The 26,605-nt window shown below is 55.7% G+C and overlaps 3 protein-coding genes across 3 annotated transcripts in view; all 3 read left to right on the plus strand.

Annotated features, from left to right (window-relative positions):
- The window catches only part of LOC125687578 (adenosine 5'-monophosphoramidase HINT1-like), a 37,697-nt gene extending 11,279 nt beyond the window's left edge, over window positions 1-26,418 (plus strand). Inside the window, 1 exon segment of the mRNA XM_048932775.1 lies at window positions 25,816-26,418. The gene's annotated coding sequence lies outside the window, so the exon portion shown is untranslated.
- LOC125687588 (adenosine 5'-monophosphoramidase HINT1-like) lies at window positions 17,410-20,767 on the plus strand. The gene is given in 5 exon segments (XM_048932784.1): window positions 17,410-17,562; window positions 17,565-17,593; window positions 18,579-18,684; window positions 19,527-19,652; window positions 19,655-20,767. Coding segments are annotated over 5 exon segments (471 nt in total). The 5' UTR covers window positions 17,410-17,463; the 3' UTR covers window positions 19,766-20,767.
- LOC125687560 (adenosine 5'-monophosphoramidase HINT1-like) lies at window positions 24,261-25,798 on the plus strand. Its single transcript, XM_048932734.1, has 3 exons — window positions 24,261-24,436; window positions 25,279-25,470; window positions 25,736-25,798. The coding sequence occupies exons 1-3, from the start codon at window positions 24,347-24,349 to the stop codon at window positions 25,796-25,798; spliced, it is 345 nt and encodes a 114-aa protein (XP_048788691.1). The 5' UTR covers window positions 24,261-24,346.
- Window positions 26,419-26,605: the final 187 nt, after the last annotated feature.

The raw sequence follows: 26,605 nt of genomic DNA on the forward strand, positions 1-26,605 counted from the left end.
CCCTGAGCCCCGATAAGCACCGGGCCGACGGGAGCGGAGCCGCCAACAGGGCGGGGACAAGCGTAAAGGGCACGCGAGACAGCCAACCGAGGCGCTCGAACGGCCGGCGGCGCTCCGTCGGCCCAATGAGCGCCGCCGAGGGCCGGGCCGGGCCGAGCCGAGCCGAGCCGAGCCGAGAGGGGGAGGTTCGCGGCTGAGGGAGTGTTGTAGCGAGCGCGCGCCGTCATGGCCGGCGGGATGGTTAGGTCGCCGGCCGCCCGGCGCAGTGGCGCCGCTCTCTTCGGAAAAGTCGGCCGCCAGGAGTTCTCCGCCAACGTTATCCGCGAGAAGAGGAGGAGCCGTTGTGGACGAGGTGGTAGCCGCGGCGTTGCCGTGCGTTGTGCGATTCTTCCCTTGCCCCCCCCTTCCCACCCCTCCCCCACCCTAGCGCGCTCGCTCGCCCTCTGGAACGAGCGCCCGTTGCGGTGCCGGCGAGTGCGGCGGGGCGAGCGGCGACGTTGCCGCCGGGCGGGCGGACGGGCCTTTCTGGCCGCTGATGCTCGCTACTGCCGCGCCTCCTCTAAAACCCGGCGCTCCTTCGGTGCCACGGGGCTGCCGTGGCGCGTACTGACTTGCTGGTGCCGCCTGGCTCGCCTAGCTTCCCAGCGCCCCCGTGTGGTGTGCGCGCGTGTGTAGAGGCGGGCGTGTGACGCTGAAGCGCTTGGTGGCAGTCGCGGGCGCTTGCCGCGCGCGATATCTATCAGCCCTTTGGCGCTGCTAGTCGTGCTAGTTGCATTAGAATTAGTTGGCCGTTTCCTACAGGTCGGTGGTATTCCCGTGTGCAAGGCGATAACCTTTGCGTCGATTTGGAAGTGTCTGACGTAGAGCCAGCCTCACCGCGCTAATCCGGAATGTTCTTTCGCCTGAGTACGCGGTGTTCTTGAGGACAGAGAGTCAACCCGGCCTCAGTCGAGATAACCCCAGGTTCTTAGTAAATGCCTTGGTCAAAAGTAGAATAGGAAGGCGATATTTGGCCATAACTGAAGGATGGTGAGCCACCGTTTGCCGCCTGAGTGGTTAAGCGGGGTCTTAATAAGAGAGTGAAATAAGCGCAAATGGAGGTGGTTTGGTTTGGGTTTAAAATCGCTCCGTGCTCGTAGCAGCAGGAGCCTGTGAAAACGTGTTTTGTGGATAGAAGGGAGAGGACTTTGCCAATTCAAAGATCACTTAGGAAGAATCGCCGTGTTGTCTTGCGTTTGGGGTACGAGTTCAGTGGGGCGTAGCGATCTGCTTAAGCTATTGCCTTTCTCCGGAGTCAACCCCGTTTTAACCGTGTACTCTTCTTCCTCCAGTGCCTTGCGTTCCGTGATGTTTCAACGCAAGCTCCTACGCTTTTTCCTAGCCGCTCGCGACAAGGCCGTTGTGAGGTTGTCCGAAGCAGAAGATTCTGGCGCACCTGTAAAGACCGTGGAAGCTTTCTGTACACCGAACGGTGCCTGTAAGTGGTACGTAATTTAGTAGGCGCTGTCCCGTGGCCTCGTTTCCTCTTGATGTTGCAAAGAGGCACAGTAGGCTATTTGGGGTTTCCCGACACCGTAGTCTTTTGCCTCTAGCTTGTGACGGAGCTGAGCGTTTTGACTAAGGGTAGCGAGAGAAAGCGATGCTCATTTCTGGGTGCGTGCTTGTAGTGCAAAATGCAGTGCTGTTTGGAAGTATGGCCCGATGCCTGTTTTCAGGGTTTCCCGACAGTGGTACTTGCTCAAATGCGGAGAAGAGGGCTTGGGGTTTTGAGCAGGTCGGAGGCAAGGAAGGGGAAAGCTGTCTGAGGGGTGCTGGATGTTTCATTTTCAGCTATAGAAGTCAAGTTGGATGGCTTTTGCGTGGGCTCGCAAAGCCTACGTCGAGTTTTTCTTTTCTGCCAGAATGACTTATGTTGCCCGAAGATATAATGGGGGGCTGGAACCCCGAGACAAATCTGGCTACTGTGCCCGATTTGTAGTCCGTCACTGTCTAGCTGGGGGTGGGGAGGGGGTTAAAAAAAAAGAAAAAGAAGGAAAAAAACGATGGCAAGTTCCCATAGCTGCCCCTCCCCGCATTGTGCATAATCGGTCTTTGTAACTTTGCTTAGAATGTGTCAGTTGCAGAAAGGCGGAAATTTGAAGAGCAGCGCTTGAATGGCGAAGAACTAGTTCACCGCGTTCTGTGGATGGTTCTTTGCTCGCCTTCCTTCGCTTCCTGCCCTCTCCGCTCTTCTTTGTGTTGTAGCACGCTACGTTACGTAACGTTATTTCCCCCTCCAGCTTCACAGGCGTTTGATGATTGTTGGCGAGAAGTGTGCTGCTAACCTGGGCCTGACCGATGGATTCCGGATGGCTGTGAGATACCCCCCCTCAGGCCCTTCCGACTACCGCACGCGTCTCTGTATTCTGGGTGGCCGTCAGTTGGGCCAGCCTCCCGGGGAAGACGTTTGCACCGCAGGAGTTGCTGCACGCGTACGGATCGCCACCAAATGGATTTCACGTGTCGCCCGTCAGTCTAGCCTCCGTTGACATAGAATTGGTTCTGGTGGGTGCCTGTGGAGGGTAATGAAAAGCTTTGCGCAGCATTTGCACAATAAAGATGGAGCACGGAGATATCATCTCTGTCTCGCGTGTCTCACTGATGGAAATGGTCCTGCAAGTTAAAACGGTGGGTCTCCGTCTCCCAAAGATAATATAGGATGTGCCGTGTCTTTGAGGCCTTGCCGTCTTCCCCCAGCTTCCAAATGAAAGGGCGTGGGTTTTATCGCGTAACAGCAGCATCGACAAGCGGCAGGCGTAGAATTATAGAGGAATAAGGTTGGAAGAAAGCTTCCAGATATCATCTGTCGTATGGCCCTGTCCCGAGGCCGAGCAAACGCTACCTGCATGCTTTCTGTCCGGTGCTCCTCAGCCTGTTCTTAACCCATCTCGAAGCTTTGCCGCCGCTTCCGCTTTCTTTTCAGTCGCGGATTTTGCGACGTGGAGAATTAGTTTCTCCCACAGGAACTTTCCCAAATGGAAAAGGCTTTGTGATGCTCGAGACGGCAATTGTCGCGCTTCTGCTGTCTTTGATATTCGGCTGCCCTTCTCCATTTTTCATTTTTCATACAAACAAAGCATTAAAAAAAAAAACCCCAAAAAACATAGCATTGTTCCATAACCGGAAGGAGGGGCACTACAGGCACCGTCAGGCTCTAACGTGTAATCACGTCTCGTGCTTTGTTAGGCCTCTGGCTTTGCTTTAGTCTTTGTTGAATTGCGATTGCATTCAAGGCTGACTGGAGTGGGGGAGTGTCAAAATGCTAATAGATATTTGCATTAAAAGTTGAATACTTGAAACTCGCCGAGTGAAATTATTGTGTGGCCGTTCCTCAAAGAATCTTCATTTGTCAGCAGTAGATCCGCTTGCGGGACTGGCGATCGCAGCTGTGAATGACTCTGAATTAAACCGTTTGAAGAAGCGGAATGAAACAACTTGTTACGTTTTTCCTAATATCCAACCTGAAGCTCCCCCCCGGCGCAGCTGACGGCCGTTACCTCTTGTCCCACCGCTAGTTACCTGGGAGAAGCGGCCAATCCTCACCTCGCTACAACCACCTTTCGGGTAGTTGTAAAGAGGCGATAAGGTCTCTCTCTCTGCCCTGAGCCTCCCCTTCTCCAGACAAAACAATCCCAGCTCCCTCAGCCGCTACCCATAGGTCTTGCGCTCCAGTCCCTTCACCAGCTTCGTTGCCCTCCTCCTCTGGACACGCTCCGGAGCCTCAACATCTTTCTTGTAGTGAGGGGCCCAAAACTGAACGCAGTACTCGAGGTGCGGACTCACCCGGGCCGAGTACAGAGGGATGATCACCTCCCTAGTCCTGCTGACTGCACGATTTGTGATCCAAGCCAGGATGCCGTTGGCCTTCTTGGCCCCCTGGGCACGCTGCTGGCTCGTGTTCAGGCGGCTGTTGACTAATGCCCCCAGAACCGTTTCCTCGGTGCAGCTTTCCAGCCACCCTGCCCGAGCCCGTAGCGTTGCATGAGGTTGTTGTGAGCAAAGTGCGGGACCTGGCGCTTGGTCTCGTTGAAGCTCCTACAATTGGCCTCAGCCGAGCGATCCAGCCTATCCGGATCCCTGCGTAGGGCCTTCCTACCCTCAGGCAGATCAGCCCTTCCTCCCAACATGGTGTCATCTGCAACCTTCCTGAGAGTGCGCTCAATCCCCTCGTCCAGATCACCAACCAAGATATTGAACAGGACCGGCTCAAATGCTGGCCCCCTGGGGAGCACCGCTGGCGACCACCGCCAGCTGGACTGAACTCCATTCACCACCACTCTCTGGGCCCGGCCGTCCAGCCAGGTTTTTACCCGGCAGAGTACGCCTGCCCAAGCCGTGGGCTGCCATCTTCTCTGGGAGAATACCGTGGGAGACAGAATCAAAGGCTTCACTGAAGTCTAGGTAGACGACATCCACAGCCTTTGCCTCATCCAGTAGGTGGGTCACCTGGTCGTAGAAGGAGATCGGGTCGGTCAAGCAGGACCTGTCTTTAAGGGACCCGCGCTGGCTGGGCCTGGTCCCCTGGTTGTCCCGCACACGCCCTGTGATGTCGCTCCGGGTGATCTGCTCCACGAGCTTCCTCGATACCGAGGTCAGGCTGACAGTCCTGTAGTTCCCCGGATCCTCCATCCGACCCTTCTTGTAGGTGGGCGTCTGTCTCGCTCCAGCTATCGGTAGCGAGATGGTTCGTTATATGCGTATACCCGACGTGAGATTAAGACTCAGAAAGGAGCCAACTATTTGCCCAACCAGTTTATTGTGAAAGGTTTTGGTTAGCTAGGCCTGGGGATGGGAGGTGGGACGAAGAAAGCAATAGCAAAAAGACAGAAAAGAAAAGCGAGGATTTGTTACAGGAACGCAGAGATTGTTACCACCGCAGTGTCACAATGTTTCATGAGTCTGGTTGGCAGCGGGGGTGGGGGGTGCAGGTTCTCTTTCTCGGTCGATCACAGGCGGAAGGAAAACACAACAAGGGAATAGCGCGCACAAAGTTTTGGCAGACTCCACACGTATATATACTGTCTGGCTCTCCTTGGCTTGCTCATCGTAAGGGCACGTCCAGCACAGGTGCAACAGTCAGAACAGACAGAAGTAAAGAAGGCACTGGGAATTGAGGGGCGTTTATTCCGCTCCGCGGCCCCATCTTCCAGCTCAGGGGGCTGAGTACCCTGAGGATAGCTGGTCTGACTGTTAAAGACAGAAGTGAAGAGGGCATTGAGAACTTCAGCCTTTTCCTCCTCCTCGGTGGTGACGTTCCCCACCGCATCGAATAAAGCAGGGAGATTCTCCTTGGCCCTCCTCTTGCTATTAATATGTTCATAAAAACAATGTTTTAATCGTCTCGAGCAACGGTGGCCACATTAAGGTCTCGCTGGGCTTTTGCCCGTCTAATTTTCTCCCTGCGTATTCTAGCAACATCCTTGCACTCTTCTCGAGTTGCCTGTCCCTTCTTGCGAAGATGGCACACTCCTGGCCTGCCCGGCCAATACGCGGTCATTCGACGGGAGGGATCGGCACCAAAAAGCCCCCAGCGCGTTTGAGGAGGAGCCGATAAGGGCAATCCCTAATACCCGGGGCCTGTTCTGCAGGCCTCGTTTGGCCGCCGCAGGGGCGCCGCACTTACAGGGCACAGCTTCCCTTCGCGGAGGCGCCCTCCCGCTCCCCCACGTCGCATCCCCGCGCGCCCGGAGGCGCGCGCAAAGTCCCTGAGCCCCGATAAGCACCGGGCCGACGGGAGCGGAGCCGCCAACAGGGCGGGGACAAGCGTAAAGGGCACGCGAGACAGCCAACCGAGGCGCTCGAACGGCCGGCGGCGCTCCGTCGGCCCAATGAGCGCCGCCGAGGGCCGGGCCGGGCCGAGCCGAGCCGAGCCGAGCCGAGAGGGGGAGGTTCGCGGCTGAGGGAGTGTTGTAGCGAGCGCGCGCCGTCATGGCCGGCGGGATGGTTAGGTCGCCGGCCGCCCGGCGCAGTGGCGCCGCTCTCTTCGGAAAAGTCGGCCGCCAGGAGTTCTCCGCCAACGTTATCCGCGAGAAGAGGAGGAGCCGTTGTGGACGAGGTGGTAGCCGCGGCGTTGCCGTGCGTTGTGCGATTCTTCCCTTGCCCCCCCCCTTCCCACCCCTCCCCCACCCTAGCGCGCTCGCTCGCCCTCTGGAACGAGCGCCCGTTGCGGTGCCGGCGAGTGCGGCGGGGCGAGCGGCGACGTTGCCGCCGGGCGGGCGGACGGGCCTTTCTGGCCGCTGATGCTCGCTACTGCCGCGCCTCCTCTAAAACCCGGCGCTCCTTCGGTGCCACGGGGCTGCCGTGGCGCGTACTGACTTGCTGGTGCCGCCTGGCTCGCCTAGCTTCCCAGCGCCCCCGTGTGGTGTGCGCGCGTGTGTAGAGGCGGGCGTGTGACGCTGAAGCGCTTGGTGGCAGTCGCGGGCGCTTGCCGCGCGCGATATCTATCAGCCCTTTGGCGCTGCTAGTCGTGCTAGTTGCATTAGAATTAGTTGGCCGTTTCCTACAGGTCGGTGGTATTCCCGTGTGCAAGGCGATAACCTTTGCGTCGATTTGGAAGTGTCTGACGTAGAGCCAGCCTCACCGCGCTAATCCGGAACGTTCTTTCGCCTGAGTACGCGGTGTTCTTGAGGACAGAGAGTCAACCCGGCCTCAGTCGGGATAACCCCAGGTTCTTAGTAAATGCCTTGGTCAAAAGTAGGATAGGAAGGCGATATTTGGCCATAACTGAAGGATGGTGAGCCACCGTTTGCCGCCTGAGTGGTTAAGCGGGGTCTTAATAAGAGAGTGAAATAAGCGCAAATGGAGGTGGTTTGGTTTGGGTTTAAAATCGCTCCGTGCTCGTAGCAGCAGGAGCCTGTGAAAACGTGTTTTGTGGATAGAAGGGAGAGGACTTTGCCAATTCAAAGATCACTTAGGAAGAATCGCCGTGTTGTCTTGCGTTTGGGGTACGAGTTCAGTGGGGCGTAGCGATCTGCTTAAGCTATTGCCTTTCTCCGGAGTCAACCCCGTTTTAACCGCGTACTCTTCTTCCTCCAGTGCCTTGCGTTCCGTGATGTTTCAACGCAAGCTCCTATGCTTTTTCCTAGCCGCTCGCGACAAGGCCGTTGTGAGGTTGTCCGAAGCAGAAGATTCTGGCGCACCTGTAAAGACCGTGGAAGCTTTCTGTACACCGAACGGTGCCTGTAAGTGGTACGTAATTTAGTAGGCGCTGTCCCGTGGCCTCGTTTCCTCTTGATGTTGCAAAGAGGCACAGTAGGCTATTTGGGGTTTCCCGACACCGTAGTCTTTTGCCTCTAGCTTGTGACGGAGCTGAGCGTTTTGACTAAGGGTAGCGAGAGAAAGCGATGCTCATTTCTGGGTGCGTGCTTGTAGTGCAAAATGCAGTGCTGTTTGGAAGTATGGCCCGATGCCTGTTTTCAGGGTTTCCCGACAGTGGTACTTGCTCAAATGCGGAGAAGAGGGCTTGGGGTTTTGAGCAGGTCGGAGGCGAGGAAGGGGAAAGCTGTCTGAGGGGTGCTGGATGTTTCATTTTCAGCTATAGAAGTCAAGTTGGATGGCTTTTGCGTGGGCTCGCAAAGCCTACGTCGAGTTTTTCTTTTCTGCCAGAATGACTTACGTTGCCCGAAGATATAATGGGGGGCTGGAACCCCGAGACAAATCTGGCTACTGTGCCCGATTTGTAGTCCGTCACTGTCTAGCTGGGGGTGGGGAGGGGGTTAAAAAAAAAGAAAAAGAAGTAAAAAAACGATGGCAAGTTCCCATAGCTGCCCCTCCCCGCATTGTGCATAATCGGTCTTTGTAACTTTGCTTAGAATGTGTCAGTTGCAGAAAGGCGGAAATTTGAAGAGCAGCGCTTGAATGGCGAAGAACTAGTTCACCGCGTTCTGTGGATGGTTCTTTGCTCGCCTTCCTTCGCTTCCTGCCCTCTCCGCTCTTCTTTGTGTTGTAGCACGCTACGTTACGTAACGTTATTTCCCCCTCCAGCTTCACAGGCATTTGATGATTGTTGGCGAGAAGTGTGCTGCTAACCTGGGCCTGACCGATGGATTCCGGATGGCTGTGAGATACCCCCCCTCAGGCCCTTCCGACTACCGCACGCGTCTCTGTATTCTGGGTGGCCGTCAGTTGGGCCAGCCTCCCGGGGAAGACGTTTGCACCGCAGGAGTTGCTGCACGCGTACGGATCGCCACCGAATGGATTTCACGTGTCGCCCGTCAGTCTAGCCTCCGTTGACATAGAATTGGTTCTGGTGGGTGCCTGTGGAGGGTAATGAAAAGCTTTGCGCAGCATTTGCACAATAAAGATGGAGCACGGAGATATCATCTCTGTCTCGCGTGTCTCACTGATGGAAATGGTCCTGCAAGTTAAAACGGTGGGTCTCCGTCTCCCAAAGATAATATAGGATGTGCCGTGTCTTTGAGGCCTTGCCGTCTTCCCCCAGCTTCCAAATGAAAGGGCGTGGGTTTTATCGCGTAACAGCAGCATCGACAAGCGGCAGGCGTAGAATTATAGAGGAATAAGGTTGGAAGAAAGCTTCCAGATATCATCTGTCGTATGGCCCTGTCCCGAGGCCGAGCAAACGCTACCTGCATGATTTCTGTCCGGTGCTCCTCAGCCTGTTCTTAACCCATCTCGAAGCTTTGCCGCCGCTTCCGCTTTCTTTTCAGTCGCGGATTTTGCGACGTGGAGAATTAGTTTCTCCCACAGGAACTTTCCCAAATGGAAAAGGCTTTGTGATGCTCGAGACGGCAATTGTCGCGCTTCTGCTGTCTTTGATATTCGGCTGCCCTTCTCCATTTTTCATTTTTCATACAAACAAAGCATTAAAAAAAAAAACCCCAAAAAACATAGCATTGTTCCATAACCGGAAGGAGGGGCACTACAGGCACCGTCAGGCTCTAACGTGTAATCACGTCTCGTGCTTTGTTAGGCCTCTGGCTTTGCTTTAGTCTTTGTTGAATTGCGATTGCATTCAAGGCTGACTGGAGTGGGGGAGTGTCAAAATGCTAATAGATATTTGCATTAAAAGTTGAATACTTGAAACTCGCCGAGTGAAATTATTGTGTGGCCGTTCCTCAAAGAATCTTGATTTGTCAGCAGTAGATCCGCTTGCGGGACTGGCGATCGCAGCTGTGAATGACTCTGAATTAAACCGTTTGAAGAAGCGGAATGAAACAACTTGTTACGTTTTTCCTAATATCCAACCTGAAGCTCCCCCCCGGCGCAGCTGACGGCCGTTACCTCTTGTCCCACCGCTAGTTACCTGGGAGAAGCGGCCAATCCTCACCTCGCTACAACCACCTTTCGGGTAGTTGTAAAGAGGCGATAAGGTCTCTCTCTCTGCCCTGAGCCTCCCCTTCTCCAGACAAAACAATCCCAGCTCCCTCAGCCGCTACCCATAGGTCTTGCGCTCCAGTCCCTTCACCAGCTTCGTTGCCCTCCTCCTCTGGACACGCTCCGGAGCCTCAACGTCTTTCTTGTAGTGAGGGGCCCAAAACTGAACGCAGTACTCGAGGTGCGGCTTCACCCGGGCCGAGTACAGAGGGATGATCACCTCCCTAGTCCTGCTGACTGCACGATTTGTGATCCAAGCCAGGATGCCGTTGGCCTTCTTGGCCCCCTGGGCACGCTGCTGGCTCGTGTTCAGGCGGCTGTTGACTAATGCCCCCAGAACCGTTTCCTCGGTGCAGCTTTCCAGCCACCCTGCCCCGAGCCCGTAGCGTTGCATGAGGTTGTTGTGAGCAAAGTGCGGGACCTGGCGCTTGGTCTCGTTGAAGCTCCTACAATTGGCCTCAGCCGAGCGATCCAGCCTATCCGGATCCCTGCGTAGGGCCTTCCTACCCTCAGGCAGATCAGCCCTTCCTCCCAACATGGTGTCATTAGCAACCTTCCTGAGAGTGCGCTCAATCCCCTCGTCCAGATCACCAACCAAGATATTGAACAGGACCGGCTCAAATGCTGGCCCCCTGGGGAGCACCGCTGGCGACCACCGCCAGCTGGACTGAACTCCATTCACCACCACTCTCTGGGCCCGGCCGTCCAGCCAGGTTTTTACCCGGCAGAGTACGCCTGCCCAAGCCGTGGGCTGCCATCTTCTCTGGGAGAATACCGTGGGAGACAGAATCAAAGGCTTCACTGAAGTCTAGGTAGACGACATCCACAGCCTTTGCCTCATCCACTAGGCGGGTCACCTGGTCGTAGAAGGAGATCGGGTCGGTCAAGCAGGACCTGTCTTTAAGGGACCCGCGCTGGCTAGGCCCGGTCCCCTGGTTGTCCCGCACACGCCCTGTGATGTCGCTCCGGGTGATCTGCTCCACGAGCTTCCTCGATACCGAGGTCAGGCTGACAGGCCTGTAGTTCCCCGGATCCTCCATCCGACCCTTCTTGTAGGTGGGCGTCTGTCTCGCTCCAGCTATCGGTAGCGAGATGGTTCGTTATATGCGTATACCCGACGTGAGATTAAGACTCAGAAAGGAGCCAACTATTTGCCCAACCAGTTTATTGTGAAAGGTTTTGGTTAGCTAGGCCTGGGGATGGGAGGTGGGAGGAAGAAAGCAATAGCAAAAAGACAGAAAAGAAAAGCGAGGATTTGTTACAGGAACGCAGAGATTGTTACCACCGCAGTGTCACAATGTTTCATGAGTCTGGTTGGCAGCGGGGGTGGGGGGTGCAGGTTCTCTTTCTCGGTCGATCACAGGCGGAAGGAAAACACAACAAGGGAATAGCGCGCACAAAGTTTCGGCAGACTCCACACGTATATATACTGTCTGGCTCTCCTTGGCTTGCTCATCGTAAGGGCACGTCCAGCACAGGTGCAACAGTCAGAACAGACAGAAGTAAAGAAGGCACTGGGAATTGAGGGGCGTTTATTCCGCTCCGCGGCCCCATCTTCCAGCTCAGGGGGCTGAGTACCCTGAGGATAGCTGGTCTGACTGTTAAAGACAGAAGTGAAGAGGGCATTGAGAACTTCAGCCTTTTCCTCCTCCTCGGTGGTGACGTTCCCCACCGCATCGAATAAAGCAGGGAGATTCTCCTTGGCCCTCCTCTTGCTATTAATATGTTCATAAAAACAATGTTTTAATCGTCTCGAGCAACGGTGGCCACATTAAGGTCTCGCTGGGCTTTTGCCCGTCTAATTTTCTCCCTGCGTATTCTAGCAACATCCTTGCACTCTACCCGAGTTGCCTGTCCCTTCTTGCGAAGATGGCACACTCCTGGCCTGCCCGGCCAATACGCGGTCATTCGACGGGAGGGATCGGCACCAAAAAGCCCCCAGCGCGTTTGAGGAGGAGCCGATAAGGGCAATCCCTAATACCCGGGGCCTGTTCTGCAGGCCTCGTTTGGCCGCCGCAGGGGCGCCGCACTTACAGGGCACAGCTTCCCTTCGCGGAGGCGCCCTCCCGCTCCCCCACGTCGCATCCCCGCGCGCCCGGAGGCGCGCGCAAAGTCCCTGAGCCCCGATAAGCACCGGGCCGACGGGAGCGGAGCCGCCAACAGGGCGGGGACAAGCGTAAAGGGCACGCGAGACAGCCAACCGAGGCGCTCGAACGGCCGGCGGCGCTCCGTCGGCCCAATGAGCGCCGCCGAGGGCCGGGCCGAGCCGAGCCGAGCCGAGCCGAGCCGAGAGGGCGAGGTTCGCGGCTGAGGGAGTGTTGTAGCGAGCGCGCGCCGTCATGGCCGGCGGGATGGTTAGGTCGCCGGCCGCCCGGCGCAGTGGCGCCGCTCTCTTCGGAAAAGTCGGCCGCCAGGAGTTCTCCGCCAACGTTATCCGCGAGAAGAGGAGGAGCCGTTGTGGACGAGGAGGTAGCCGCGGCGTTGCCGTGCGTTGTGCGATTCTTCCCTTGCCCCCCCTTCCCACCCCTCCCCCACCCTAGCGCGCTCGCCCGCCCTCTGGAACGAGCGCCCGTTGCGGTGCCGGCGAGTGCGGCGGGGCGAGCGGCGACGTTGCCGCGGGGCGGGCGGACGGGCCTTTCTGGCCGCTGATGCTCGCTACTGCTCGCTCCTGCCGCGCCTTCTCTAAGACCCGGCGCTCCTTCGGTGCCACGGGGCTGCCGTGGCGCGTACTGACTTGCTGGTGCCGCCTGGCTCGCCTAGCTTCCCAGCGCCCCCGTGTGGTGTGCGCGCGTGTGTAGAGGCGGGCGTGTGACGCTGAAGCGCTTGGTGGCAGTCGCGGGCGCTTGCCGCGCGCGATATCTATCAGCCCTTTGGCGCTGCTAGTCGTGCTAGTTGCATTAGAATTAGTTGGCCGTTTCCTACAGGTCGGTGGTATTCCCGTGTGCAAGGCGATAACCTTTGCGTCGATTTGGAAGTGTCTGACGTAGAGCCAGCCTCACCGCGCTAATCCGGAACGTTCTTTCGCCTGAGTACGCGGTGTTCTTGAGGACAGAGAGTCAACCCGGCCTCAGTCGGGATAACCCCAGGTTCTTAGTAAATGCCTTGGTCAAAAGTAGGATAGGAAGGCGATATTTGGCCATAACTGAAGGATGGTGAGCCACCGTTTGCCGCCTGAGTGGTTAAGCGGGGTCTTAATAAGAGAGTGAAATAAGCGCAAATGGAGGTGGTTTGGTTTGGGTTTAAAATCGCTCCGTGCTCGTAGCAGCAGGAGCCTGTGAAAACGTGTTTTGTGGATAGAAGGGAGAGGACTTTGCCAATTCAAAGATCACTTAGGAAGAATCGCCGTGTTGTCTTGCGTTTGGGGTACGAGTTCAGTGGGGCGTAGCGATCTGCTTAAGCTATTGCCTTTCTCCGGAGTCAACCCCGTTTTAACCGTGTACTCTTCTTCCTCCAGTGCCTTGCGTTCCGTGATGTTTCAACGCAAGCTCCTACGCTTTTTCCTAGCCGCTCGCGACAAGGCCGTTGTGAGGTTGTCCGAAGCAGAAGATTCTGGCGCACCTGTAAAGACCGTGGAAGCTTTCTGTACACCGAACGGTGCCTGTAAGTGGTACGTAATTTAGTAGGCGCTGTCCCGTGGCCTCGTTTCCTCTTGATGTTGCAAAGAGGCACAGTAGGCTATTTGGGGTTTCCCGACACCGTAGTCTTTTGCCTCTAGCTTGTGACGGAGCTGAGCGTTTTGACTAAGGGTAGCGAGAGAAAGCGATGCTCATTTCTGGGTGCGTGCTTGTAGTGCAAAATGCAGTGCTGTTTGGAAGTATGGCCCGATGCCTGTTTTCAGGGTTTCCCGACAGTGGTACTTGCTCAAATGCGGAGAAGAGGGCTTGGGGTTTTGAGCAGGTCGGAGGCGAGGAAGGGGAAAGCTGTCTGAGGGGTGCTGGATGTTTCATTTTCAGCTATAGAAGTCAAGTTGGATGGCTTTTGCGTGGGCTCGCAAAGCCTACGTCGAGTTTTTCTTTTCTGCCAGAATGACTTATGTTGCCCGAAGATATAATGGGGGGCTGGAACCCCGAGACAAATCTGGCTACTGTGCCCGATTTGTAGTCCGTCACTGTCTAGCTGGGGGTGGGGAGGGGGTTAAAAAAAAAGAAAAAGAAGTAAAAAAACGATGGCAAGTTCCCATAGCTGCCCCTCCCCGCATTGTGCATAATCGGTCTTTGTAACTTTGCTTAGAATGTGTCAGTTGCAGAAAGGCGGAAATTTGAAGAGCAGCGCTTGAATGGCGAAGAACTAGTTCACCGCGTTCTGTGGATGGTTCTTTGCTCGCCTTCCTTCGCTTCCTGCCCTCTCCGCTCTTCTTTGTGTTGTAGCACGCTACGTTACGTAACGTTATTTCCCCCTCCAGCTTCACAGGCGTTTGATGATTGTTGGCGAGAAGTGTGCTGCTAACCTGGGCCTGACCGATGGATTCCGGATGGCTGTGAGATACCCCCCCTCAGGCCCTTCCGACTACCGCACGCGTCTCTGTATTCTGGGTGGCCGTCAGTTGGGCCAGCCTCCCGGGGAAGACGTTTGCACCGCAGGAGTTGCTGCACGCGTACGGATCGCCACCGAATGGATTTCACGTGTCGCCCGTCAGTCTAGCCTCCGTTGACATAGAATTGGTTCTGGTGGGTGCCTGTGGAGGGTAATGAAAAGCTTTGCGCAGCATTTGCACAATAAAGATGGAGCACGGAGATATCATCTCTGTCTCGCGTGTCTCACTGATGGAAATGGTCCTGCAAGTTAAAACGGTGGGTCTCCGTCTCCCAAAGATAATATAGGATGTGCCGTGTCTTTGAGGCCTTGCCGTCTTCCCCCAGCTTCCAAATGAAAGGGCGTGGGTTTTATCGCGTAACAGCAGCATCGACAAGCGGCAGGCGTAGAATTATAGAGGAATAAGGTTGGAAGAAAGCTTCCAGATATCATCTGTCGTATGGCCCTGTCCCGAGGCCGAGCAAACGCTACCTGCATGATTTCTGTCCGGTGCTCCTCAGCCTGTTCTTAACCCATCTCGAAGCTTTGCCGCCGCTTCCGCTTTCTTTTCAGTCGCGGATTTTGCGACGTGGAGAATTAGTTTCTCCCACAGGAACTTTCCCAAATGGAAAAGGCTTTGTGATGCTCGAGACGGCAATTGTCGCGCTTCTGCTGTCTTTGATATTCGGCTGCCCTTCTCCATTTTTCATTTTTCATACAAACAAAGCATTAAAAAAAAAAACCCCAAAAAACGTAGCATTGTTCCATAACCGGAAGGAGGGGCACTACAGGCACCGTCAGGCTCTAACGTGTAATCACGTCTCGTGCTTTGTTAGGCCTCTGGCTTTGCTTTAGTCTTTGTTGAATTGCGATTGCATTCAAGGCTGACTGGAGTGGGGGAGTGTCAAAATGCTAATAGATATTTGCATTAAAAGTTGAATACTTGAAACTCGCCGAGTGAAATTATTGTGTGGCCGTTCCTCAAAGAATCTTCATTTGTCAGCAGTAGATCCGCTTGCGGGACTGGCGATCGCAGCTGTGAATGACTCTGAATTAAACCGTTTGAAGAAGCGGAATGAAACAACTTGTTACGTTTTTCCTAATATCCAACCTGAAGCTCCCCCCCGGCGCAGCTGACGGCCGTTACCTCTTGTCCCACCGCTAGTTACCTGGGAGAAGCGGCCAATCCTCACCTCGCTACAACCACCTTTCGGGTAGTTGTAAAGAGGCGATAAGGTCTCTCTCTCTGCCCTGAGCCTCCCCTTCTCCAGACAAAACAATCCCAGCTCCCTCAGCCGCTACCCATAGGTCTTGCGCTCCAGTCCCTTCACCAGCTTCGTTGCCCTCCTCCTCTGGACACGCTCCGGAGCCTCAACGTCTTTCTTGTAGTGAGGGGCCCAAAACTGAACGCAGTACTCGAGGTGCGGCTTCACCCGGGCCGAGTACAGAGGGATGATCACCTCCCTAGTCCTGCTGACTGCACGATTTGTGATCCAAGCCAGGATGCCGTTGGCCTTCTTGGCCCCCTGGGCACGCTGCTGGCTCGTGTTCAGGCGGCTGTTGACTAATGCCCCCAGAACCGTTTCCTCGGTGCAGCTTTCCAGCCACCCTGCCCCGAGCCCGTAGCGTTGCATGAGGTTGTTGTGAGCAAAGTGCGGGACCTGGCGCTTGGTCTCGTTGAAGCTCCTACAATTGGCCTCAGCCGAGCGATCCAGCCTATCCGGATCCCTGCGTAGGGCCTTCCTACCCTCAGGCAGATCAGCCCTTCCTCCCAACATGGTGTCATTAGCAACCTTCCTGAGAGTGCGCTCAATCCCCTCGTCCAGATCACCAACCAAGATATTGAACAGGACCGGCTCAAATGCTGGCCCCCTGGGGAGCACCGCTGGCGACCACCGCCAGCTGGACTGAACTCCATTCACCACCACTCTCTGGGCCCGGCCGTCCAGCCAGGTTTTTACCCGGCAGAGTACGCCTGCCCAAGCCGTGGGCTGCCATCTTCTCTGGGAGAATACCGTGGGAGACAGAATCAAAGGCTTCACTGAAGTCTAGGTAGACGACATCCACAGCCTTTGCCTCATCCACTAGGCGGGTCACCTGGTCGTAGAAGGAGATCGGGTCGGTCAAGCAGGACCTGTCTTTAAGGGACCCGCGCTGGCTAGGCCCGGTCCCCTGGTTGTCCCGCACACGCCCTGTGATGTCGCTCCGGGTGATCTGCTCCACGAGCTTCCTCGATACCGAGGTCAGGCTGACAGGCCTGTAGTTCCCCGGATCCTCCATCTGACCCTTCTTGTAGGTGGGCATCTGTCTCGCTCCAGCTATCGGTAGCGAGATGGTTCGTTATATGCGTATACCCGACGTGAGATTAAGACTCAGAAAGGAGCCAACTATTTGCCCAACCAGTTTATTGTGAAAGGTTTTGGTTAGCTAGGCCTGGGGATGGGAGGTGGGAGGAAGAAAGCAATAGCAAAAAGACAGAAAAGAAAAGCGAGGATTTGTTACAGGAACGCAGAGATTGTTACCACCGCAGTGTCACAATGTTTCATGAGTCTGGTTGGCAGCGGGGGTGGGGGGTGCAGGTTCTCTTTCTCGGTCGATCACAGGCGGAAGGAAAACACAACAAGGGAATAGCGCGCACAAAGTTTCGGCAGACTCCACACGTATATATACTGTCTGGCTCTCCTTGGCTTGCTCATCGTAAGGGCACGTCCAGCACAGGTGCAACAGTCAGAACAGACAGAAGTAAAGAAGGCACTGGGAATTGAGGGGCGTTTATTCCGCTCCGCGGCCCCATCTTCCAGCTCAGGGGGCTGAGTACCCTGAGGATAGCTGGTCTGACTGTTAAAGACAGAAGTGAAGAGGGCATTGAGAACTTCAGCCTTTTCCTCCTCCTCGGTGGTGACGTTCCCCACCGCATCGAATAAAGCAGGGAGATTCTCCTTGGCCCTCCTCTTGCTATTAATATGTTCATAAAAACAATGTTTTAATCGTCTCGAGCAACGGTGGCCACATTAAGGTCTCGCTGGGCTTTTGCCCGTCTAATTTTCTCCCTGCGTATTCTAGCAACATCCTTGCACTCTACCCGAGTTGCCTGTCCCTTCTTGCGAAGATGGCACACTCCTGGCCTGCCCGGCCAATACGCGGTCATTCGACGGGAGGGATCGGCACCAAAAAGCCCCCAGCGCGTTTGAGGAGGAGCCGATAAGGGCAATCCCTAATACCCGGGGCCTGTTCTGCAGGCCTCGTTTGGCCGCCGCAGGGGCGCCGCACTTACAGGGCACAGCTTCCCTTCGCGGAGGCGCCCTCCCGCTCCCCCACGTCGCATCCCCGCGCGCCCGGAGGCGCGCGCAAAGTCCCTGAGCCCCGATAAGCACCGGGCCGACGGGAGCGGAGCCGCCAACAGGGCGGGGACAAGCGTAAAGGGCACGCGAGACAGCCAACCGAGGCGCTCGAACGGCCGGCGGCGCTCCGTCGGCCCAATGAGCGCCGCCGAGGGCCGGGCCGAGCCGAGCCGAGCCGAGCCGAGCCGAGAGGGCGAGGTTCGCGGCTGAGGGAGTGTTGTAGCGAGCGCGCGCCGTCATGGCCGGCGGGATGGTTAGGTCGCCGGCCGCCCGGCGCAGTGGCGCCGCTCTCTTCGGAAAAGTCGGCCGCCAGGAGTTCTCCGCCAACGTTATCCGCGAGAAGAGGAGGAGCCGTTGTGGACGAGGAGGTAGCCGCGGCGTTGCCGTGCGTTGTGCGATTCTTCCCTTGCCCCCCCTTCCCACCCCTCCCCCACCCTAGCGCGCTCGCCCGCCCTCTGGAACGAGCGCCCGTTGCGGTGCCGGCGAGTGCGGCGGGGCGAGCGGCGACGTTGCCGCGGGGCGGGCGGACGGGCCTTTCTGGCCGCTGATGCTCGCTACTGCTCGCTCCTGCCGCGCCTTCTCTAAGACCCGGCGCTCCTTCGGTGCCACGGGGCTGCCGTGGCGCGTACTGACTTGCTGGTGCCGCCTGGCTCGCCTAGCTTCCCAGCGCCCCCGTGTGGTGTGCGCGCGTGTGTAGAGGCGGGCGTGTGACGCTGAAGCGCTTGGTGGCAGTCGCGGGCGCTTGCCGCGCGCGATATCTATCAGCCCTTTGGCGCTGCTAGTCGTGCTAGTTGCATTAGAATTAGTTGGCCGTTTCCTACAGGTCGGTGGTATTCCCGTGTGCAAGGCGATAACCTTTGCGTCGATTTGGAAGTGTCTGACGTAGAGCCAGCCTCACCGCGCTAATCCGGAACGTTCTTTCGCCTGAGTACGCGGTGTTCTTGAGGACAGAGAGTCAACCCGGCCTCAGTCGGGATAACCCCAGGTTCTTAGTAAATGCCTTGGTCAAAAGTAGGATAGGAAGGCGATATTTGGCCATAACTGAAGGATGGTGAGCCACCGTTTGCCGCCTGAGTGGTTAAGCGGGGTCTTAATAAGAGAGTGAAATAAGCGCAAATGGAGGTGGTTTGGTTTGGGTTTAAAATCGCTCCGTGCTCGTAGCAGCAGGAGCCTGTGAAAACGTGTTTTGTGGATAGAAGGGAGAGGACTTTGCCAATTCAAAGATCACTTAGGAAGAATCGCCGTGTTGTCTTGCGTTTGGGGTACGAGTTCAGTGGGGCGTAGCGATCTGCTTAAGCTATTGCCTTTCTCCGGAGTCAACCCCGTTTTAACCGTGTACTCTTCTTCCTCCAGTGCCTTGCGTTCCATGATTTTTCCCCGCAAGGTCCTTCGCTTTTTCCTAGCCGCTCGCGACAAGGCCGTTGTGAGGTTGTCCGAAGCAGAAGATTCTGGCGCACCTGTAAAGACCGTGGAAGCTTTCTGTACACCGAACGGTGCCTGTAAGTGGTACGTAATTTAGTAGGCGCTGTCCCGTGGCCTCGTTTCCTCTAGATGTTGCAAAGAGGCACAGTAGGCTATTTGGGGTTTCCCGACACCGTAGTCTTTTGCCTCTAGCTTGTGACGGAGCTGAGCGTTTTGACTAAGGGTAGCGAGAGAAAGCGATGCTCATTTCTGGGTGCGTGCTTGTAGTGCAAAATGCAGTGCTGTTTGGAAGTATGGCCCGATGCCTGTTTTCAGGGTTTCCCGACAGTGGTACTTGCTCAAATGCGGAGAAGAGGGCTTGGGGTTTTGAGCAGGTCGGAGGCGAGGAAGGGGAAAGCTGTCTGAGGGGTGCTGGATGTTTCATTTTCAGCTATAGAAGTCAAGTTGGATGGCTTTTGCGTGGGCTCGCAAAGCCTACGTCGAGTTTTTCTTTTCTGCCAGAATGACTTACGTTGCCCGAAGATATAATGGGGGGCTGGAACCCCGAGACAAATCTGGCTACTGTGCCCGATTTGTAGTCCGTCACTGTCTAGCTGGGGGTGGGGAGGGGGTTAAAAAAAAAGAAAAAGAAGTAAAAAAACGATGGCAAGTTCCCATAGCTGCCCCTCCCCGCATTGTGCATAATCGGTCTTTGTAACTTTGCTTAGAATGTGTCAGTTGCAGAAAGGCGGAAATTTGAAGAGCAGCGCTTGAATGGCGAAGAACTAGTTCACCGCGTTCTGTGGATGGTTCTTTGCTCGCCTTCCTTCGCTTCCTGCCCTCTCCGCTCTTCTTTGTGTTGTAGCACGCTACGTTACGTAACGTTATTTCCCCCCCCAGCTTCACAGGCGTTTGATGATTGTTGGCGAGAAGTGTGCTGCTAACCTGGGCCTGACCGATGGATTCCGGATGGCTGTGAGATACCCCCCCTCAGGCCCTTCCGACTACCGCACGCGTCTCTGTATTCTGGGTGGCCGTCAGTTGGGCCAGCCTCCCGGGGAAGACGTTTGCACCGCAGGAGTTGCTGCACGCGTACGGATCGCCACCGAATGGATTTCACGTGTCGCCCGTCAGTCTAGCCTCCGTTGACATAGAATTGGTTCTGGTGGGTGCCTGTGGAGGGTAATGAAAAGCTTTGCGCAGCATTTGCACAATAAAGATGGAGCACGGAGATATCATCTCTGTCTCGCGTGTCTCACTGATGGAAATGGTCCTGCAAGTTAAAACGGTGGGTCTCCGTCTCCCAAAGATAATATAGGATGTGCCGTGTCTTTGAGGCCTTGCCGTCTTCCCCCAGCTTCCAAATGAAAGGGCGTGGGTTTTATCGCGTAACAGCAGCATCGACAAGCGGCAGGCGTAGAATTATAGAGGAATAAGGTTGGAAGAAAGCTTCCAGATATCATCTGTCGTATGGCCCTGTCCCGAGGCCGAGCAAACGCTACCTGCATGATTTCTGTCCGGTGCTCCTCAGCCTGTTCTTAACCCATCTCGAAGCTTTGCCGCCGCTTCCGCTTTCTTTTCAGTCGCGGATTTTGCGACGTGGAGAATTAGTTTCTCCCACAGGAACTTTCCCAAATGGAAAAGGCTTTGTGATGCTCGAGACGGCAATTGTCGCGCTTCTGCTGTCTTTGATATTCGGCTGCCCTTCTCCATTTTTCATTTTTCATACAAACAAAGCATTAAAAAAAAAAACCCCAAAAAACATAGCATTGTTCCATAACCGGAAGGAGGGGCACTACAGGCACCGTCAGGCTCTAACGTGTAATCACGTCTCGTGCTTTGTTAGGCCTCTGGCTTTGCTTTAGTCTTTGTTGAATTGCGATTGCATTCAAGGTTGACTGGAGTGGGGGAGTGTCAAAATGCTAATAGATATTTGCATTAAAAGTTGAATACTTGAAACTCGCCGAGTGAAATTATTGTGTGGCCGTTCCTCAAAGAATCTTCATTTGTCAGCAGTAGATCCGCTTGCGGGACTGGCGATCGCAGCTGTGAATGACTCTGAATTAAACCGTTTGAAGAAGCGGAATGAAACAACTTGTTACGTTTTTCCTAATATCCAACCTGAAGCTCCCCCCCGGCGCAGCTGACGGCCGTTACCTCTTGTCCCACCGCTAGTTACCTGGGAGAAGCGGCCAATCCTCACCTCGCTACAACCACCTTTCGGGTAGTTGTAAAGAGGCGATAAGGTCTCTCTCTCTGCCCTGAGCCTCCCCTTCTCCAGACAAAACAATCCCAGCTCCCTCAGCCGCTACCCATAGGTCTTGCGCTCCAGTCCCTTCACCAGCTTCGTTGCCCTCCTCCTCTGGACACGCTCCGGAGCCTCAACGTCTTTCTTGTAGTGAGGGGCCCAAAACTGAACGCAGTACTCGAGGTGCGGCTTCACCCGGGCCGAGTACAGAGGGATGATCACCTCCCTAGTCCTGCTGACTGCACGATTTGTGATCCAAGCCAGGATGCCGTTGGCCTTCTTGGCCCCCTGGGCACGCTGCTGGCTCGTGTTCAGGCGGCTGTTGACTAATGCCCCCAGAACCGTTTCCTCGGTGCAGCTTTCCAGCCACCCTGCCCCGAGCCCGTAGCGTTGCATGAGGTTGTTGTGAGCAAAGTGCGGGACCTGGCGCTTGGTCTCGTTGAAGCTCCTACAATTGGCCTCAGCCGAGCGATCCAGCCTATCCGGATCCCTGCGTAGGGCCTTCCTACCCTCAGGCAGATCAGCCCTTCCTCCCAACATGGTGTCATTAGCAACCTTCCTGAGAGTGCGCTCAATCCCCTCGTCCAGATCACCAACCAAGATATTGAACAGGACCGGCTCAAATGCTGGCCCCCTGGGGAGCACCGCTGGCGACCACCGCCAGCTGGACTGAACTCCATTCACCACCACTCTCTGGGCCCGGCCGTCCAGCCAGGTTTTTACCCGGCAGAGTACGCCTGCCCAAGCCGTGGGCTGCCATCTTCTCTGGGAGAATACCGTGGGAGACAGAATCAAAGGCTTCACTGAAGTCTAGGTAGACGACATCCACAGCCTTTGCCTCATCCACTAGGCGGGTCACCTGGTCGTAGAAGGAGATCGGGTCGGTCAAGCAGGACCTGTCTTTAAGGGACCCGCGCTGGCTAGGCCCGGTCCCCTGGTTGTCCCGCACACGCCCTGTGATGTCGCTCCGGGTGATCTGCTCCACGAGCTTCCTCGATACCGAGGTCAGGCTGACAGGCCTGTAGTTCCCCGGATCCTCCATCCGACCCTTCTTGTAGGTGGGCGTCTGTCTCGCTCCAGCTATCGGTAGCGAGATGGTTCGTTATATGCGTATACCCGACGTGAGATTAAGACTCAGAAAGGAGCCAACTATTTGCCCAACCAGTTTATTGTGAAAGGTTTTGGTTAGCTAGGCCTGGGGATGGGAGGTGGGAGGAAGAAAGCAATAGCAAAAAGACAGAAAAGAAAAGCGAGGATTTGTTACAGGAACGCAGAGATTGTTACCACCGCAGTGTCACAATGTTTCATGAGTCTGGTTGGCAGCGGGGGTGGGGGGTGCAGGTTCTCTTTCTCGGTCGATCACAGGCGGAAGGAAAACACAACAAGGGAATAGCGCGCACAAAGTTTCGGCAGACTCCATACGTATATATACTGTCTGGCTCTCCTTGGCTTGCTCATCGTAAGGGCACGTCCAGCACAGGTGCAACAGTCAGAACAGACAGAAGTAAAGAAGGCACTGGGAATTGAGGGGCGTTTATTCCGCTCCGCGGCCCCATCTTCCAGCTCAGGGGGCTGAGTACCCTGAGGATAGCTGGTCTGACTGTTAAAGACAGAAGTGAAGAGGGCATTGAGAACTTCAGCCTTTTCCTCCTCCTCGGTGGTGACGTTCCCCACCGCATCGAATAAAGCAGGGAGATTCTCCTTGGCCCTCCTCTTGCTATTAATATGTTCATAAAAACAATGTTTTAATCGTCTCGAGCAACGGTGGCCACATTAAGGTCTCGCTGGGCTTTTGCCCGTCTAATTTTCTCCCTGCGTATTCTAGCAACATCCTTGCACTCTTCCCGAGTTGCCTGTCCCTTCTTGCGAAGATGGCACACTCCTGGCCTGCCCGGCCAATACGCGGTCATTCGACGGGAGGGATCGGCACCAAAAAGCCCCCAGCGCGTTTGAGGAGGAGCCGATAAGGGCAATCCCTAATACCCGGGGCCTGTTCTGCAGGCCTCGTTTGGCCGCCGCAGGGGCGCCGCACTTACAGGGCACAGCTTCCCTTCGCGGAGGCGCCCTCCCGCTCCCCCACGTCGCATCCCCGCGCGCCCGGAGGCGCGCGCAAAGTCCCTGAGCCCCGATAAGCACCGGGCCGACGGGAGCGGAGCCGCCAACAGGGCGGGGACAAGCGTAAAGGGCACGCGAGACAGCCAACCGAGGCGCTCGAACGGCCGGCGGCGCTCCGTCGGCCCAATGAGCGCCGCCGAGGGCCGGGCCGAGCCGAGCCGAGCCGAGCCGAGCCGAGAGGGCGAGGTTCGCGGCTGAGGGAGTGTTGTAGCGAGCGCGCGCCGTCATGGCCGGCGGGATGGTTAGGTCGCCGGCCGCCCGGCGCAGTGGCGCCGCTCTCTTCGGAAAAGTCGGCCGCCAGGAGTTCTCCGCCAACGTTATCCGCGAGAAGAGGAGGAGCCGTTGTGGACGAGGAGGTAGCCGCGGCGTTGCCGTGCGTTGTGCGATTCTTCCCTTGCCCCCCCTTCCCACCCCTCCCCCACCCTAGCGCGCTCGCCCGCCCTCTGGAACGAGCGCCCGTTGCGGTGCCGGCGAGTGCGACGGGGCGAGCGGCGACGTTGCCGCGGGGCGGGCGGACGGGCCTTTCTGGCCGCTGATGCTCGCTACTGCTCGCTCCTGCCGCGCCTTCTCTAAGACCCGGCGCTCCTTCGGTGCCACGGGGCTGCCGTGGCGCGTACTGGCTTGCTGGTGCCGCCTGGCTCGCCTAGCTTCCCAGCGCCCCCGTGTGGTGTGCGCGCGTGTGTAGAGGCGGGCGTGTGACGCTGAAGCGCTTGGTGGCAGTCGCGGGCGCTTGCCGCGCGCGATATCTATCAGCCCTTTGGCGCTGCTAGTCGTGCTAGTTCCATTAGAATTAGTTGACCGTTTCCTACAGGTCGGTGGTATTCCCGTGTGCAAGGCGATAACCTTTGCGTCGATTTGGAAGTGTCTGACGTAGAGCCAGCCTCACCGCGCTAATCCAGAACGTTCTTTCGCCTGAGTACGCGGTGTTCTTGAGGACAGAGAGTCAACCCGGCCTCAGTCGGGATAACCCCAGGTTCTTAGTAAATGCCTTGGTCAAAAGTAGGATAGGAAGGCGATATTTGGCCATAACTGAAGGATGGTGAGCCACCGTTTGCCGCCTGAGTGGTTAAGCGGGGTCTTAATAAGAGAGTGAAATAAGCGCAAATGGAGGTGGTTTGGTTTGGGTTTAAAATCGCTCCGTGCTCGTAGCAGCAGGAGCCTGTGAAAACGTGTTTTGTGGATAGAAGGGAGAGGACTTTGCCAATTCAAAGATCACTTAGGAAGAATCGCCGTGTTGTCTTGCGTTTGGGGTACGAGTTCAGTGGGGCGTAGTGATCTGCTTAAGCTATTGCCTTTCTCCGGAGTCAACCCCGTTTTAACCGTGTACTCTTCTTCCTCCAGTGCCTTGCGTTCCGTGATGTTTCAACGCAAGCTCCTATGCTTTTTCCTAGCCGCTCGCGACAAGGCCGTTGTGAGGTTGTCCGAAGCAGAAGATTCTGGCGCACCTGTAAAGACCGTGGAAGCTTTCTGTACACCGAACGGTGCCTGTAAGTGGTACGTAATTTAGTAGGCGCTGTCCCGTGGCCTCGTTTCCTCTTGATGTTGCAAAGAGGCACAGTAGGCTATTTGGGGTTTCCCGACACCGTAGTCTTTTGCCTCTAGCTTGTGACGGAGCTGAGCGTTTTGACTAAGGGTAGCGAGAGAAAGCGATGCTCATTTCTGGGTGCGTGCTTGTAGTGCAAAATGCAGTGCTGTTTGGAAGTATGGCCCGATGCCTGTTTTCAGGGTTTCCCGACAGTGGTACTTGCTCAAATGCGGAGAAGAGGGCTTGGGGTTTTGAGCAGGTCGGAGGCGAGGAAGGGGAAAGCTGTCTGAGGGGTGCTGGATGTTTCATTTTCAGCTATAGAAGTCAAGTTGGATGGCTTTTGCGTGGGCTCGCAAAGCCTACGTCGAGTTTTTCTTTTCTGCCAGAATGACTTACGTTGCCCGAAGATATAATGGGGGGCTGGAACCCCGAGACAAATCTGGCTACTGTGCCCGATTTGTAGTCCGTCACTGTCTAGCTGGGGGTGGGGAGGGGGTTAAAAAAAAAGAAAAAGAAGTAAAAAAACGATGGCAAGTTCCCATAGCTGCCCCTCCCCGCATTGTGCATAATCGGTCTTTGTAACTTTGCTTAGAATGTGTCAGTTGCAGAAAGGCGGAAATTTGAAGAGCAGCGCTTGAATGGCGAAGAACTAGTTCACCGCGTTCTGTGGATGGTTCTTTGCTCGCCTTCCTTCGCTTCCTGCCCTCTCCGCTCTTCTTTGTGTTGTAGCACGCTACGTTACGTAACGTTATTTCCCCCTCCAGCTTCACAGGCGTTTGATGATTGTTGGCGAGAAGTGTGCTGCTAACCTGGGCCTGACCGATGGATTCCGGATGGCTGTGAGATACCCCCCCTCAGGCCCTTCCGACTACCGCACGCGTCTCTGTATTCTGGGTGGCCGTCAGTTGGGCCAGCCTCCCGGGGAAGACGTTTGCACCGCAGGAGTTGCTGCACGCGTACGGATCGCCACCGAATGGATTTCACGTGTCGCCCGTCAGTCTAGCCTCCGTTGACATAGAATTGGTTCTGGTGGGTGCCTGTGGAGGGTAATGAAAAGCTTTGCGCAGCATTTGCACAATAAAGATGGAGCACGGAGATATCATCTCTGTCTCGCGTGTCTTACTGCTGGAAATGGTCCTGCAAGTTAAAACGGTGGGTCTCCGTCTCCCAAAGATAATATAGGATGTGCCGTGTGTTTGAGGCCTTGTCGTCTTCCCCCAGCTTCCAAATGAAAGGGCGTGGGTTTTATCGCGTAACAGCAGCATCGACAAGCGGCAGGCGTAGAATTATAAAGGAATAAGGTTGGAAGAAAGCTTCCAGATATCATCAGTCGTATGGCCCTGTCCCGAGGCCGAGCAAACGCTACCTGCATGATTTCTGTCCGGTGCTCGTCAGCCTGTTCTTAACCCATCTCGAAGCTTTGCCGCCGCTTCCGCTTTCTTTTCAGTCGCGGATTTTGCGACGTGGAGAATTAGTTTCTCCCACAGGAACTTTCCCAAATGGAAAAGACTTTGTGATGCTCGAGACGGCAATTGTCGCGCTTCTGCTGTCTTTGATATTCGGCTGCCCTTCTCCATTTTTCATGTTTCATACAAACAAAGCATTAAAAAAAGAAACCCCAAAAAACGTAGCATTGTTCCATAACCGGAAGGAGGGGCACTACAGGCACCGTCAGGCTCTAACGTGTAATCACGTCTCGTGCTTTGTTAGGCCTCTGGCTTTGCTTTAGTCTTTGTTGAATTGCGATTGCATTCAAGGCTGACTGGAGTGGGGGAGTGTCAAAATGCTAATAGATATTTGCATTAAAAGTTGAATACTTGAAACTCGCCGAGTGAAATTATTGTGTGGCCGTTCCTCAAAGAATCTTGGTTTGTCAGCAGTAGATCCGCTTGCGGGACTGGAGATCGCAGCTGTGAATGACTCTGAATTAAACCGTTTGAAGAAGCGGAATGAAACAACTTGTTACGTTTTTCCTAATATCCAACCTGAAGCTCCCCCCCGGCGCAGCTGACGGCCGTTACCTCTTGTCCCACCGCTAGTTACCTGGGAGAAGCGGCCAATCCTCACCTCGCTACAACCACCTTTCGGGTA

This window comes from Lagopus muta (genome assembly GCF_023343835.1).
Source record: "Lagopus muta isolate bLagMut1 chromosome W unlocalized genomic scaffold, bLagMut1 primary SUPER_W_unloc_1, whole genome shotgun sequence".
Taxonomy (NCBI): Eukaryota; Metazoa; Chordata; class Aves; order Galliformes; family Phasianidae; genus Lagopus; species Lagopus muta.